General features: G+C 41.5%; 1 protein-coding gene across 1 annotated transcript in view; it reads left to right on the top strand.

Moving 5' to 3' along the window:
- DIS3L2 (DIS3 like 3'-5' exoribonuclease 2) overlaps window positions 1-15,681 on the top strand; it is a 347,038-nt gene that overhangs the window by 48,385 nt on the left and 282,972 nt on the right. The window contains exons 4-5 of the mRNA XM_010837096.1: window positions 1,816-1,869; window positions 6,996-7,097. Of these exons, the coding sequence (XP_010835398.1) occupies window positions 1,816-1,869; window positions 6,996-7,097 (156 nt within the window). The remainder of the gene's footprint in view (window positions 1-1,815; window positions 1,870-6,995; window positions 7,098-15,681) is intronic.

Raw genomic sequence — 15,681 nt, 5'->3', positions numbered from 1 at the left:
GAAATATTTGTTGAGTGAGTGGATGAATATATAGGATAAATGTAATAAGCTTTTTCCTCCCTCCCCCAACAAGAAACAGCTGTCCTAAAAGTGAAGTTGTAATGACATTTATAAGAAGGGACAGGCCTCTGGGGGCTTTCCCTGCCTCACTTCCCAGTCCCTCTGTCTCTTACCCTGATACAGCATGGTGGTAGAAAAGTGTTTGTCCTGTTAATCACTCTTTTTAAAAATACATATATTTAAAATTTTTTTCATTTATTTACTTTTGGCCGCAGTGGATCTTTGTTGCTGTGTGCAGGCTTTCTCTAGTTGTTGTGCGTGGACCTCGCGTGGTGGTGGCTTCTCTTGCTGCAGAGCACAGACTCTAGAGCGCTCAGTCTTGAGTAGTTGCAGCACAGGCTCAGTGGTTGCAGCTCTTGGGCTCTAGAGCACTGGCTCAGTACTTGTGGCACACGGGCTTAGTTGCCCCTGGCATGTGGGATCCTACCCATGTTCCCTGCCTTGGCAGGAGGGACTCTTAACCACTGGGCCATCAGAGAAGTCCCCTCCTAATCAGTCTTGCCTATATTTCTCTTCTGACTTATCTTCAAATTTTGCTCCTCCATCAAGGACCAAATCGGACACCATCTCTGGAGCCTTGCTTAGTATCCCCAACTGAAAGTAAGCTGTCCCCTCACTTGCAGCTTTCTTCATGTTTTACTCTATAAATAAGGACTGAGCTTGGTTCTCATTCTCTCTTCCACATTGTTTGAGGATCTTGCATGTAATCAGAATTCAATAAATAATTATTGAATTAAGGGCTGAATGAGGGTTTGTAGTAGTCTATGTGGGATTTAATAGTAGTATAAACTGTTACATGGAAATTTGTAATTTAAACATGGTGTACCAGTGAAAGAAAGAATTACTTTCTGCTTTATTTTATGCCCTCACCTATTTTTTAATTGTGTATCTTTGAGTCTTTCAATATTTTAGGGGAGAAATGTTATTTAAAACACTTTCTCAAGACTCCCTTTGAGCCTAACTCTTAGGAAAATAACTGCCTCCATCATGTGTTCCAGTGGCCTTCCAGTGCAGCTGTAAGTGGGGAGGGTTACAGCTTCCTGCAAGGGCCTAAAATACTGAACTGCTATTGAAGACAGCCCCTACCTGCACCTCTGAGCATAAACAGAAGCAGACCCTGATTTGGTGCTGGAATAACATGAAATTGAAGGCAGACTGGGTGGCCTGGCTGTTGGAGCCAGGATTCCCATTTACATTAAGAGCTGGTTCTGGACCAATTTGAATTATTGACTCATTCAGCTCTGCAGAGGGGCCCAGAGTAAAAAATATACATCCAGTATCTTGAGACTCACTATTCAACTTGGAAGTCAACCTGTATCACTTTGAAAATTGTCACAGAAACAAGCAGTTGTGGGAAGGTCCTGTAGAATTAAAAAAAGGGCGTTGTATAGTGATGCCTAATCTCCAGGTAACCTTGTTCTTTACACTTGAAGACTAGCATATAGGGGCACAGAAAACCCCAGTAGCTGCCACTTTCCCATTCCACGCCAAGCTCTGTTGCTTCTCACCTCTGCCCGTTCACTGCAAGGTGCCAGCGTGAGCTCTCAGTGTTTGATGGAACTCTGTGGTATAGACATCAGTGTGAATCATTTTATGCATTCAATGAATAGTTCTCATATATCTAACTTGTTTCCTAGATCGAACTGTTTAATTAATTTTAACTTTTTTATTGAATAATAACGTATGTATGGAAAAATCCTAAGCGTGTAACTAGTTAAATTTTCACAGACTTTATTTTATTTTTTTATTTTAAAGGGTGTTTTGAGAATTAATCCAAAGAAGTTTCATGAAGCCTTCATTCCTTCCCCGGTAAGTTCAATAACTTTATAATAAACCTAATGTCACGTTTAATTTTTTAGATGTGCTATGAAACTGAAATCATATATTCTAACTAAAAAAAGAGTAGTGAAACAGAATTGAAGATGGGCAAGGATTTGTTTCAAATTTAAATAAACAGCATTTGCCTTGGGTTGACAGCCCCTTCTGCCAGTCTTAAAAATCACACTTCAAATGAAAGGGATGGCATTTGTTACTGGCTGCAAGGCTCAGCTGAACCCTCACAGACAGCCACCACTTCTTAAAGGATTTATGGGTGTTTCCACTGGTTTAAATTTAATCTTTCTTAAACAAACATGCTATCTACTTTCAATCTACTGCATGAGCTAATCTTCAGATATGTCCAAAAATAATGTGTGATGCTTTTTTTTTTTTTGGTTAGAGTTTCTCACTTCACTTTTCCACAGGTGATAGGACTTGGTACAAGGCTCTTTACTGCTAAGTCTTTATATGTTTTCTTAATTCATGACTCATTTGAACCTGCTGTCTCTGATTAAAGGAAGTTCACTCTGACATCTAATTAGCAGCAGGTCTCTGGGTAAGGCTTGATTGTGCAAAGCTGGGAGAGCAGTATTCTTAAATTCTTGACTTATCTTTTCCAGGATGCCATAAATAGTATAGCCATAGAAGTAGGTTTTTCACAGTGGAAGAGATTATAGGAAGAAACTTTGGCTTCTACTTGAAGAAATGGAATACATATATTTCGGTTATTGCATTTCATTTTGAGAAATGACACATTTAACGAGCATACAAGTTCAGTGGTATACTCCATAGGTATTATTATTGTTGTCGTTTTCAGTAACCAAAGACCTATTCCAAAGCTCAGTTTAGTCCTTTTTTCCCTTGCCCGTGTCCAGAAGCTAAGGATTCATGTTTGTACCTGAAGTTTAGGTCTTACACTGGGTTAGATAAGCAGTATCCCATGTGACCTTGTGCTCTCGTAGTCATCTTCTATTCCCGTGACAGAACATGGTATGTATGTACTGACCGTGGTACTTAGATGAGAGAATTGAGTGTCAGCTTTGAGGTAGTAGCTTAGCTGTGGGAGCTGTTCCATCATGCAGTGGAAGCAGAGTTACATGGGTGTTAGATTTCAGAGTTTGCTCATAAGGTAAATTCATAGTCAAGATTGATAAAAATTACCCATGAAAACCTCTTAGGAATATGCAGTGTTGGAGATGGATTAACCATTTTTCAGAAATCTAGCATAACCAGCATTTTCTCTGCATTTGAAAGAAGGATTGTTTCTTCATTGGCACACCAGTTGGAGGAGCTCAATTGTATGAGGGGCCCCAGTGTGTGAAAAACATGGATTTTTAAGCATGAGAATCACACCTGTGCAGTAAGGAGTTGGCCCTGAGATGTACCTGGTTTCAAATCACCCATCTCCCTGCATACTGACGTTTGCTCTCTTTGATTTGAACGATAAGTGAAACTACATACAGCATTTTGAAAACTTCACTGCCTGCTTTCTCTCTCTCCTGAGTACACAGTATTGAATTTCTGTAAGTTAGTCCCCTGTGAGGCCGGTTCCTGATGAATGTATGGCCTAGGACCAAAGTACAAGTGGAGGCATGAATACCTTATATTAAATACGTAAAAGTAATACACCAGACAAACAAACTGTTAAGTGAAATATGTTCCTTGTTAAATATACCTCCATGTACTTGAACTTGGGTTCAAACGTAGAGTTCTCAGACTACTTGGAGCTCCATGCTGAAAGGTGGCTGCATGGAGAGGGTCCACCTTCTGGCCTGCCCCTCTTCCCTTCCCAGTCCTGGCTCCGTGTTGCCTCTTTGCTGCTTCCTGCCTCCTCCCCCCATTCAGTGACAGCCCTTGCCCTCTAGGTGGGCATCTCACCCCACATGTCCAAGATCTCCCCATACCCCTTAGAGATACCCACCCGTTAGCCACCTGAGGTGTGTGTTTGGGAAGACAGACCTGGGGAAGATGCTCATATATGCCCTGGAAGTGGGCTTGGGGCTGATTACGATTCATCTGGCCTTGAAAACTCCTTACCTGATGAGGAGGGATGTGGTCAGAAGAGGGCCAGGGCAGGGGTTCTCTGAAGTGCGGGCCTACTTAGGGTCCCTTAAGTTAAATTCATGTGATTTAAATTTGCAAGTGACCTGCTGCCCCTGTTTAATCTGGCTTGTTAAAGAGCGTTAAGAAGCAAAAGTCATTGATGTTTCAAGAGCTCAAGTTGTTCTACTTGAAATTGTGTTCCTGGCATGTCCTACTTAGAATTTTTTATAAAGTTGTGATATTAACACTGGCTTATTTCTATACCTCTTTTATTCTCTTATCTGGCTATTGATGGAGTAATAAAATTGTCTCAGAGGGAGGGAAAAAGTGCTAAATGACTCACCTCTAAGTAATTAAGAACCTAGCATAGGGAGCTTAGCTTGGTGCTCTGTGATGACCTGGGGTGGGGGGTGGGGTTGGGAAAGAGTGGCCCACGAGGGAGGGGATATATGTATACCTATGGCTGATTCACTTTGTTGTATAGCAGAAACTAACACAACATTGTAAAGCAGTTATACTTAAAAAAAAAAAAAAAAGCCCAGTTGTAACTGATTGTAGATAGTCTGGTTTTGGACACTGGAACAATCCTGCATTCCAGTTTTGTGGGTTTTCTGGTCAGTTTCAGGTTTTAGAAGCATTATAGAAGGCAGTTGAAGGAGGAGATAATAGAGGCAGTAAATTACATGCCTCTGTAAATCCCATCACTGGTCTAGCTTTCTGAGTGTATGTAGCTCATGTCCATGTCAACTGTGAACTTGTATGAACTGGAAACATGCTCCTAGCCTCCTAGATAGGCTAGGAGGTGGGCTATGAGATCAGGGCCTGAATATTACCTGCCCTCTGCTTTACCAGGGAGAATAGAGATAGGAATTGGTAGGAGATGTGGTTTCTGCTCTGACAATAAGAAACAGAAAGTTTGCTTAATTGTAAAATGAAGGGGTAGACTAAATATTGTCTAATGTTCCTCATAACTTTAAAATTCTGAAACTTTTTGAGAAACAAAATTAGACTAGATTTGATGAAATTTACTCTTGTTGACTCTGAAAACAGCTGAGAACTTACACAGTGTCACTTTCTGTGTTAAAATTGCTACATATGTCAACAGGAACAGTGAATTGATCGTCAGGTATAAAAAAAAGTACTTTGTTTTGGGAGAATATGTTTTAGGTTTATTATAATTTCTACTGATAGAAAGTTGATATTCATTTTCTTATGACAAACTCAAGATACAGAAGTCATGTCTATGTGTACCTGCTGGTGTCCTGTTGTTCTCAGTGAAAGTAAGATATAGAATTAGAATAAAATCATGTGTCTTTTTCCAAAAGACCAAGATAAACTGATGTTATTGAGATGCTTTTTTATCCTCTTTGGGGATAAGATAAAGAGAAGAAATAGACTGGATGTCAAAACCTGGCTTTTTAGGTTTCAAAGTTTCAGCTCAGAACTATATTGCAAAAAGTTCTGTGCAGCTTTTTTGTGCAACTTATCACCAAGAGGCACTCTTTGTGTATCTGTAGAATTTATGTTTGGCCCAGAGGAAACTGTTGTATCGATGGAGGATGTTCTGATCATTATGGCATACTTGGGTTGCTTCCCAACTCCAGCCTCCTAAATACTTAGTTAGAATACCCCCAGATCCCTTTGTATTTCTAACAAATTGATCATTAACCACTTCCTCCCCGCCCAATCTTTCTGATGGGTAGAGCAAGTCTTATGGCATTCAAATAAAGGACTGAACTCTTCGGCTTTAAAAGGTAGTTAGAAGAGGTTGACTCAAACTTTAAATTTTGAGCTGCCTGTGAGTATCTTTAAAATAAGAGATTCTGTAATAGATGCAAACTCCTGAATGAATCAAGTATGAGCTGAGTTGTAATGCAGTCTACTCATAGATCTGGATTGTTTGAGATTCAGCTGAGCTCTTCAAATTGCCGTAGGTAAAATAGGTAAGCAACAAGGATTTACTATATAGCACAGGGAATTATTAGAGAAGGAAATGGCAACTCACTCTAGTATTCTTGCCAAGAGAATTCCATGGACAGAGGAGGCTGGCAGGCTACAGTCCATGGGGTTGCAGAGAGTCAGACACAACTGAGTGACTAACATTACACTACACTACAGGGAATTATTATATAATCAATATCTTATAATAACCTCTAATGGAATATAATCTGAAAAAATTACTCAGTCACTATGCTGGATACCTGAAGCTAACACTACAACTCTAAGTAAGTAAGTAAGTAAGTAAGTAAGTGAAGTCTCTCAGTTGTGTCCAACTCTTTGCGACCCCATGTACTGTAGCCTTCCATGCTTCTCCGTCCCTGGGATTCTCCAGGCAAGAATTCTGGAGTGAGTTACCATTTCCTTCTCCAGGGGATCTTCCCGACCCAGGGATCAAACCTGGGTCTCCCGCATTGGGGGCAGACGCTTTAACCTCTGAGGCACCAGGGAAGATACCAACACTACAACTGTACTTCAGTTAAAAAACAAACCACGATTTGCTTTCTCTGCTGCTTTCTTCGGGGGCGGGGGTGGGGGGAGGGCAGGGAATATGCCGGCTTCCTTGTAGAGAGCCCAAATCCTGGAGCTGGTTGTTGTCCCTGCTTGTGGTTGGTTTACTTAGGGTTTTATATGTTGATTTTCTTCTATCTTTCAAACTGTCTGCTTTTTACCTTTCCCTTTGCTTAAAAAAATTCAGTATAGAACGGGTACCATCATGCTTTATTTTATTCAAAACAAAAAAGGACAACTTACTCCTTTCGTATTTTGGTTATGAAAGCATGCAATCCTAGTTTTTTGCTTTATATATTTTTGTTTTTGACCTGCCTATAGTAGATCTTCTCTTATTTGGTGATTTTTTAAAGAATCATGTTAACCTGCTCTTATGTGTTTATCACCAATTTTATTAGTTCCAAAGAGACTGAACTTCTCTAGGTCTGTTTGTGGCTAAATAGCAATACCAGTGTTCCTGTTAAGTCAATGGGCAGATTGTAGAGTCTACAGTTTGTAAGCCAAGGGAGTTATTTTTGATTCTAAGCCTTGGTAAGCTGACTCTTACATTCCTTTCTCCAACCTAGGATGGTGATCGAGACATTTTTATTGATGGCGTTGTTGCTCGTAATAGAGCCTTGAATGGGGATCTGGTGGTTGTGAAGCTGCTTCCAGAGGAGCAGTGGAAGGTGAGTTAAGTTTTCCTCTTAAAACTAGAGACTTCTCAGGGCCTTTTGCATTCCACAGTGCGTCAGCGAGACAGCATAAACTGATGCAGTCCCAGACCCCTCAGGCCCTTCGTTGTCTCAGAAGCAGGCCACAGGACACTTGGGACGTAGATTCATTGGATGGGCACACACCTAATGATTTGAGTTCTCCTTGTTCCCGCCCCTGTGATCTGTCTGCCCTCTCACATGCTTTGCCTTGATTTCTGGTAATTTTTCAGGTAGAAGAAAAGCTTGCAGGGGACATTCAAACCTGGTAATGTGTTGTTATCCAACATTTAATCCTGGGAGAACTGGAAAGAAAAGACCATAGGGATGGTGGCCGTCTTCACACATCCCTGTTGCCTTTCCTGTAAACCCAGGCAGTACATGTCTAGTTCTGTGATGTCCGGTTTGGTGGTTGGGCTTCCCTTGGCAGGCAAAAATAGACTGTGTATTTTTATAAAACAGAGATTTGATAGCAGATGAAAATGTTTTTAATATGAGAATATTCTGGGTTTTAGTTTCTATCTATGTCTGTCAATTGAAAAGGAAGATTTGCTTTCATTTTGACTATTGTTTTAAATAAGGGTCAGGCACTAGAATGATTCATAGCAGTTTCTTTTTAATTGTATAAAACTGGTAATGTATATCTAAATATTAATTTTTCTTCCTAGTATGCTTTATATCACATCTTTTATTTGTCTCAGTTTATTGCCACTGAGATTTTGGTGTCTTCTTCAGTGAGAGGTATTAAAGCAGAGTGCTTCATAGAGTGGGCTTTTAGGTGAGGCTACTTGGGTTTGCAGCTCATCTTTGCCACTTGCCTGTATAACCTTGGGTGAGTTATATAACCTCTCTGTGCTTCAAATGCCTCATCTATAGATTGGGAATAATCATAGTACCTACTTCATACCTACTTCCTAGATTTGTCATAGGATTAAATGTGAATATATGTAAAAATCTTAGAATAATTCTTGACTCATGGTAGCAGCTCAGGTTTTTATTATTAATTTTTCCAGGAATGTGGAAAGTACTACCTTATCTCAGAGCTTTGTTGAGGCATAAATTAAATTCTTTTTTGTTATCTCATAGGGCTATAGTAATTGAGTAAGACCTACGTGTCAGGGATTTGTAGGGTGCATGGACATTAGTAATGATCAAGGTGGACATAGTTGTTGCTCTCATGGAGTTTTTAGTTAAGTGCAGAGAGGGAATTATGCTAGTCCAGATCTACCCCCGACCCTGCCCCCAGCTCTCATCCGTCTGCTGTGATGTGCTTAGTCACTCAGTCATGTCTGACTCTTTGCAACCCCTTGACTGTAGCCCGCCAGGCTCCTCTGTCCATGGGGTTCTTCAGGCAGGAATACGGAGTGGGCTGCCGTGCCCTCCTCCAGGGAACTCCCATCCCTAGCTGCTGCCAGTTGTGCACAGTCTCCTTCCTTGATTCCTTGAAAGCGCCAACTAGGGGTTGGCTCCAGGTCCTAGGAATATAGATTGATGTAGGTCATTTCCTCTTTTCTTGAAAGCATCATCTAGCACAGTGTTGACCAGGTTTAAGATGACAGGAAGAGTACATTACAGTCTGGTCCAACCAGAGGAAGTATTTCTAGAGGTCATTAGAGAGCTCTATAGATAGCTTTATAGCAAACAGGCAGCTGTACAGTAAAGGTAAACCAGAGAAGGAACAAGAAAGATGAAGTCTCCCAGCTGTTCCATTCCTGGATATTTACCTTAGAGGAATTAAGGTATTTGTTCATATAAAGATTTATATATGAAAGTTCATAGCAGCTTTTTTAGTGATAGCCCCAGACAGATTGGAAACTGCTGCGGACCACCTGCAGTTGTTGTAATACAGCAAGAGGAAACCACCCAAATGTCCATAAGCACGTCAACCAATTTTGTTATATCCATTCAATGGAATATGACTTCGCTGGTAAAAAAAAAAACAACAAAAACTAATGGTATTGATTGATATATGTAATATTTAACATGGGTGAATCTCAAAATAGTTGTGGTGGGTGAAAGAAGCTAGACAGTATATGCTCAATGATTCCTTTATATGACTAGAAAATGCAGACTAATTTATAGTGACGAAAGGCAAGTCATTGGTTGCCTGAAGTGGGAGCAGGAGAGATGGATTACCTTGGGGCCCCAAAGAGACTTGGGGCTATAGGCATGTTCATTTTCATGATGGGATAGTTTCATAATTGTGTATGTTAAGACCAATCAATTTGTGTACTTTAAATATATGTAGTTTATTGAATGTCAGTTATACCTCAATAAAGCTGTAAAAAAAATCCTGAAAATGAAGAAACCAACGAATGAAATAAGATATTTGGACAAATGAGTCTGGAGCTTCAAGAAGAAGCTTGAAGCTCGAGATGTCAATTTGGGAGTCATCAGCCATATAGTGAATGAGGTCACCTAGAGAGTGTAGTCAGAGAAGGCAGCTGAATACTGCGTTTTGGGGAAAGCCAACATTTAGAAGTCAGCAGGAGGATCTTTAGAGGTCAGCTAAAGAGCCTGGAGAGAGGACTCTGCTCCTGATAAAGTGGAGTGTGAACCATGATGATTAAATTCCAACTCTGCCTGGTTTAGAGAAAAGGCTGCTGCATTCTGAGGGTGCAAGGGGCAGAGGTCTAAGTGAAATGGTATCAACACACTCAGGTGTTCATAGTCCATATAACCTGCTTGAATCTGGGGAGGCATTTTTTGATCTACCTTGCTTGATGACTTTTTCAGCCCTCTTGCTGGCAAGAGGAAGCTTCATGGAAGAAGTCAATATACCTTTAGCCCTTAAGCATGGAGGAGGAAGATGTTTGGTGAAATCTGTTCTCAGGATTAAGCATAGAAGCCAAGTCTGAAGAGGGGCAGAGTCAGGATCTTTAGAAATCCTTTTAGCTGTCATTTGTAATGTTCTTCCTGTTGTATTTGCACAGTATAAAAATTGCTTTTCAGTTAACAGTTGCTGTTGTTTAGTTGCTAAGTCATGTCCAACTCTTTTGGGACCCCACGGATTGTAGCCCACCAGGCTCCTCTGTCCATGGGATTCTTCAGGCAAAAATACTGGAGTGGGTTGCCATTTCTTTCTCCAGGGGAATCTTCCTGACCCAGGGATCGAACCTGTATCTCCTGCCTTGCAGGCAGACTCTTTACCACTGAGCCACCAGGGAAGCTTGCACTTCTTAAAATGCTAGTGCTCCTTGTTTATCCTTTATGTTGTCCACTCTTAATCTCTTTAATAGCAGTCTTGTAGTGAGAAATATTGCAGAGACTAGAGTGGACCGTGGCATCTTTCAAGTCAAAAGAAAAGGAGGCCAAGTCCCTAAATCTTGGGTGCTAGGTATTGGCTGAGACCCCAGAAATTGTGCTAGAGCTTAATTGTAGAAAAGCCTCTGATGATTTTCTTACCAATGCCTAAGACTTGTGAATCAGCACAGAAAGAGGAACTTTGGAGCTCTCTTGGCCCGGGAGGCTGCCTTCAGAGTTACTGGAAGGTAGGCCAGGCAGCTCATCAAGAATTACGGCAGTCACTGCCCCGTGTGGGAATGCTTTCTAGGCAGATGGGTAGAGGGGAGTCTGGAAAGGAATGGTATTCATGAAGGAGGTTTGCAGAGCAAAGCTAAGAGTAGCTGTTAGATAAAGATAGATGCAAGACTATCTCATTAGAATTGAGGCCAATCCTATAGGCCAGTACTTGTCTCTAAGCTGCAAATGATTCAGCCCAGGGATTTTGTTAAAATGCAGATTCTAATTCAGTAGATCTGAAGTGGTGCCCCAAATTGTGCAAGGCTCCAGTCAACATTGGTGCTACTGGTTCTGGAACCACACTGAGTAACAAGGCTATACTATGTGACTCAGGGAAAAAGAAAGAAGAAGTTAGGGAGCTGGGGCTGAACTCTGTGGACCTAGGATCTGAGACTTGATTGGCGGAAAGATAGCTGAGGGAAGAAATGTGAACCTTAACACCTTATGGCTGGGCCATGACCTCCCCCTGGGACGCTGGATCCTTTATTAATGATATCTGCTGGGGTCCAGCCCTGGCTGATTCAGGGTATTCGAAGGGGAGACGGCGTCGGCGACTATTTAAATATTCATCAAGGATATAAAGAGTAATAGAATGAGGATAGCTCAGTAGTAAAATTCAGTGGAGAAAAGAGGCTGAGTAGCTTGGTTTACGCGGGAGACCAATAAAACTTCAAGACAAGAAGTTTGCACCACTTACGTAGGCCGCAGGCGTCCTTCCATTCTCCCGAAGGAGAGGAGACACTGAAGCCTCCCCTGTCGGATCGTAGAAGCCCAGGCATAATTAGTAAGCATGGCAGGTTCCGCGCTCCATATGGAGACTCAGCCAGAGTGAGAGAGAGAGCGACATGGGGAGACCAGTATTTTGAGGAACTGATCCCCATTCTTTATTTTCCAGAGTCTGTTTTTATACACTGAGATGTTATACAAAAGTCACGTGGGGACAGCAGTCCTGACTTTTATTAAAGTCAGGTGCTTCATACAAATGTATACAGAGGTCTTAGGGGTGTTACATCATCTTCTGGCCAGGGGGGCCTGCTGACAATTTATGACCCTCTCCTTGTGACAGTGGTCAGTCAACCAGAACACTTTTTTCTCCAAGGGTGATTATTCTTAAAACAGACGCCACCCAGATAAAGTTACATTCCTATAGGGTGAGGGTGTAGTGGGTTTTAGTTAAGGAAAGAATTTACTTAGCCTAAGGTCTAATGTGATTTATATCAAAGGTTAATACTTATTTCTTCTATATATTCATTAATATGTGTAAGGGCAGGGGATGTGGAGTCTTAGCAACAAACAGTGGCTCAACAAATGAAAAACCCTTCACCAATACAATTTCTAATCAGCCCACTATACTTATACTAATGGTTTTCTAACTTTTCTAAGGAACCTGTTTTTAGAAGGTTTAAAGCATCTTGTGCCTCTCACGGTTGGGAGGCTGTGAACAATCACATGTGGCCGGACAAGCCTGTCAGGCAGGCTAGAGACCCTTCAGAGGAGTTTGTAGGTTGAAACACTCCTATCACGCCCAGGAATTATTATTAACTGGAGCTCTAAGTTAACTCCTTCTCCGAAAGAGGTGGTGGGGGACAGCCCCCCGTAAAGTCAGAGGTGTAGGGGAGAGCACAAAGTAGTAAAGTAGGCAGGGTCTGGTTGTGGGGGTAGATGCTCAAGGATTTCCAGGGGGACTCCTGAGGCTCGATCCCGCCTTTGCGATGTCGAGCCTCCTTCCTCATGACCTTTGCCATGGGTGGAGTGCCTCACGCCGGCCCCCAACAGATATCCTTTTGAGCAGAGATTGGCATGGATACAGAGAAAGATCTAGACTGGCAAGGGGGACCCTACCCTTGGAGTTGCTGCTTGAAGTAGAGTCAGGGCAGTGACATGGGGTCTGTCTGCCTGGGTATGTGTGTAGACCCTCTTGGGCTTTCAGAAGATTTGAAGTATGGAGGATGGCTCAGGGTTCCTTACTTGTTCCATTTCTTTGGAGTTCCTAAGGGTCTTCACAGCGGCTACTTGACAATGCTTTTTATATTAAAGTCAGCCCTGTCTGCCTACCAGTGTAGGAGACGCAAGAGATGCAGGTTTGACTCCTGGGTTAGGAAGATCCCCTGGAGTAGGAAATGGCAATCTGCTCCACTATTCTTGCTTGGAAAATTCCAGGGACAGAGAAGCCTGGCAGGCTCCAGTCCTTGGGGTTGCAAAGGGTCAGACACAGCTGAACGACTGAGCATACACACACTAAGTGCAAGCATTTTACAACTTCCCCTTCTGAAGAGGGGAGCTCTGTTGGCTGTAGCCCACCTGTGACAGTCGTTGGTGACAGGTTCAGATGAGAGAGAAGAGAATATTCAGACTGTCATCAAGAACCCCTGACATGTAGAATATAAACATCTCACAGCATACTGGCCAATTGTATTACAGGTTTGTTAGTACAAAAGCATATTGTTATCAAAGGAATCTGTAGTCAATGGTGTGAGCAAATGCGAATTAATTGGATTATTCATCTTTGCTTCTTTATGCTTGTGTGCAAACCCCTCTTGGGTATGTAAACAACAGTTCTTTTCGCTGTAGTAGTAAATAGTCAATTTATTTCACAGCATGTTTTTTGGCAAAATAGATAGCTGTGAAAGTATCAAGCTGTGGAGCAGTAATAAGAAATAATTTGCTCTTACATAACAATTTTAATTTTAGAATTCCTCCATGCTTTTAGTATGTATCTGTATTTTTTATTACAGAAATCTGGTGAAGGATAGTTGAGGCAAAGGATAGTTTCTTCACTTTGTCAACTGATAAGTTTAGTGACTTGTTTGAGAACTTGGAGTTTTGGGAACCAAAGGTAGACTACATATCTCTTGACTTAGCTTATTGCTTGTTCCTTTCCTTATGTTTGCTTTTGTTTTTGTTTTTTTTTTTTTTAAAGTGCGAGTGTGTGTATGGATTCTTATAGGCTGAGGGTCCGTAGCTTTCCTCAGGTTTTTAAGGTGGATGGTCATATTCCCAAATGGTTAGAACCATTGATATTGATGATTCTGCCTGGAACAGTGCAGGGTACTTGATGGCTTCTCACCCTCCACACATCCTGCCCTGTGCTAGATGCTGGAGGTACACGCTCGAACAGGTCACGTGCTTTGCTCTTAAAATGCTCATAGGCTGGTTGGAAAAGGGATGGGAAAAACTGTAGTATAGTTTGTACGATGGAGAAATACATGTTGTTGTGGGAGCACTAAACTCTTGAGATAAATGGGGAAGATTTCATAGAGGAGGTTTCATTTGAACTATGGTTTGAAAGATGGGAATGGAGAAGGAGAGAGGTTTGGCTTTTTTTCTCTGGGGGAGGGGGCGCGGAATGAGAATGACTTGGGCTGAGAATTAATTTGTTAGCAGAGGGCTGTGAAAATTTCCACTTCCAGGGAGGAACACATGAAGTAAGGCTCTGTCTTCCTGCCATGCAGTTGGCTAAGTGCTGCAGCCTTTCAACCAGCTCTCTTAGACACTGGGAAGAGCAGGGAATTCCTAACTGTTATCAGGATTCCCCCCTCCAGGAAGACTAATGTCCTTGACCCCGTTTTACTGAAGCTCACAGAATCCTGCTCTTTGCTCTGTAAACTCTTCTGATTGCCATTTATTTGATCTTTGCCTCTTCCATTTCCTTTCCTTTTCCCCATCAAGTTCATCTTCCATAATCATAAACAACCTTGCCCTTCATCCTTTTTAAACTCTAATAAATTAATCCTCTTATTTTACTTCTCTTAATAATGTAATACAGTGCATTGCAAATAAGTTTATATAAACTCTGTGGCTGCTGCTGCTTGCTAACTTTTTAGTATTTACTGTGTACCAGGAATGTGTTTAGTGCCTCACACCATTCTTGAGTCTGCTCGTTTGTCTTTCTCGTTTCATAAATGGGAAACCTGAGCTTTTGCTTAAACATCTTACTAATTTAGGTAACGTATAACCAGGGAGTGACAGAGTTGGGATTGAGTCACATCAATTCATGATTCCATTGCTATTTGTTATTCTGTAGATACAAAGGAGAGAGTTATTTGATCTAGATATGATACTGTCAGGTATCATAAAAATCAACATAAATCCAGAAAACAATAATACATACTTTAGCATAAGGCAATGTCCTGAGTTACCATCATGGGTAAAGAATTGACTTTATCATTTGAGATACCCAAAGGCCTAGTATTATTCTTATATGATAAAGAATTTAGAAATAGTTAATTAGAATTTGAGTGAATTGAGTGGTTGTATTCTGAAACTAGAGAGATATGATAGCTGCCCAGGGCATTATGAAGGCAGGTGTTAGGAATGTATCTTACTAGATATCTACCCTACATAGTAGATAAGAAACTGAGAGCGCTCAGCCAATTATAAAGTCAAACCAAGAGATACAACCCGCTGGACAAGAATAGAATCAAAGAGGTTGCAGACCCCGATGCCATTCTGGCTCTTGGTACCAAGTCTCAAATTCATGGGGCATGTGACACAGGTATTCCGAAAGCAGGCAGGCATTTGTCATGTAGGGAGTACATCCTTCTGGGACTTTGGGACAGGGTTCTAATTCCAGAGATGTGGGACCATCTTATTACAAAAAGACTGGTAGACGCAGCCATTAGGCTGGGAGTCAAGGATAGTGTATAATCCCTAAGCTAGGAGAATTGGTTAGAGCAATACTGGGAACAGGAACCAACGCAGAAGACCAACCTTGAAAACCAGAATTCTGGGCCTTTTTTGACTGTACCAAAGGAGATTTGGGAGCCCAGAATTCAGCTGCAGTATCTTGGATCTGGGAGTTGGGTTCAAGCTAAGTCCTCTATAGGAGGAGCCAGAGTTGCTTAAATATTAACTTCTTTGCTTGATTGGTAACTAGGGTGAGCAGATTAGTTGATGCAGCCATAGTGAGTGACCCAGAGAAAATCAGAATAAAGGAGGCTGATAAGAGCATATTACAGTTAAATCAGGTGAAACTGAAACAAGAGTTGACTGGCTGATGAGTCAGGGGTGGATTTCAAGTGAAATTTCTTCTCATTGA

The sequence above is a fragment of the Bison bison genome, unplaced genomic scaffold (genome assembly GCF_000754665.1).
Source record: "Bison bison bison isolate TAMUID 2011002044 unplaced genomic scaffold, Bison_UMD1.0 scf7180017864068, whole genome shotgun sequence".
NCBI lineage: Eukaryota > Metazoa > Chordata > Mammalia > Artiodactyla > Bovidae > Bison > Bison bison.
This window is presented reverse-complemented; position numbering and strand designations above follow the sequence as displayed.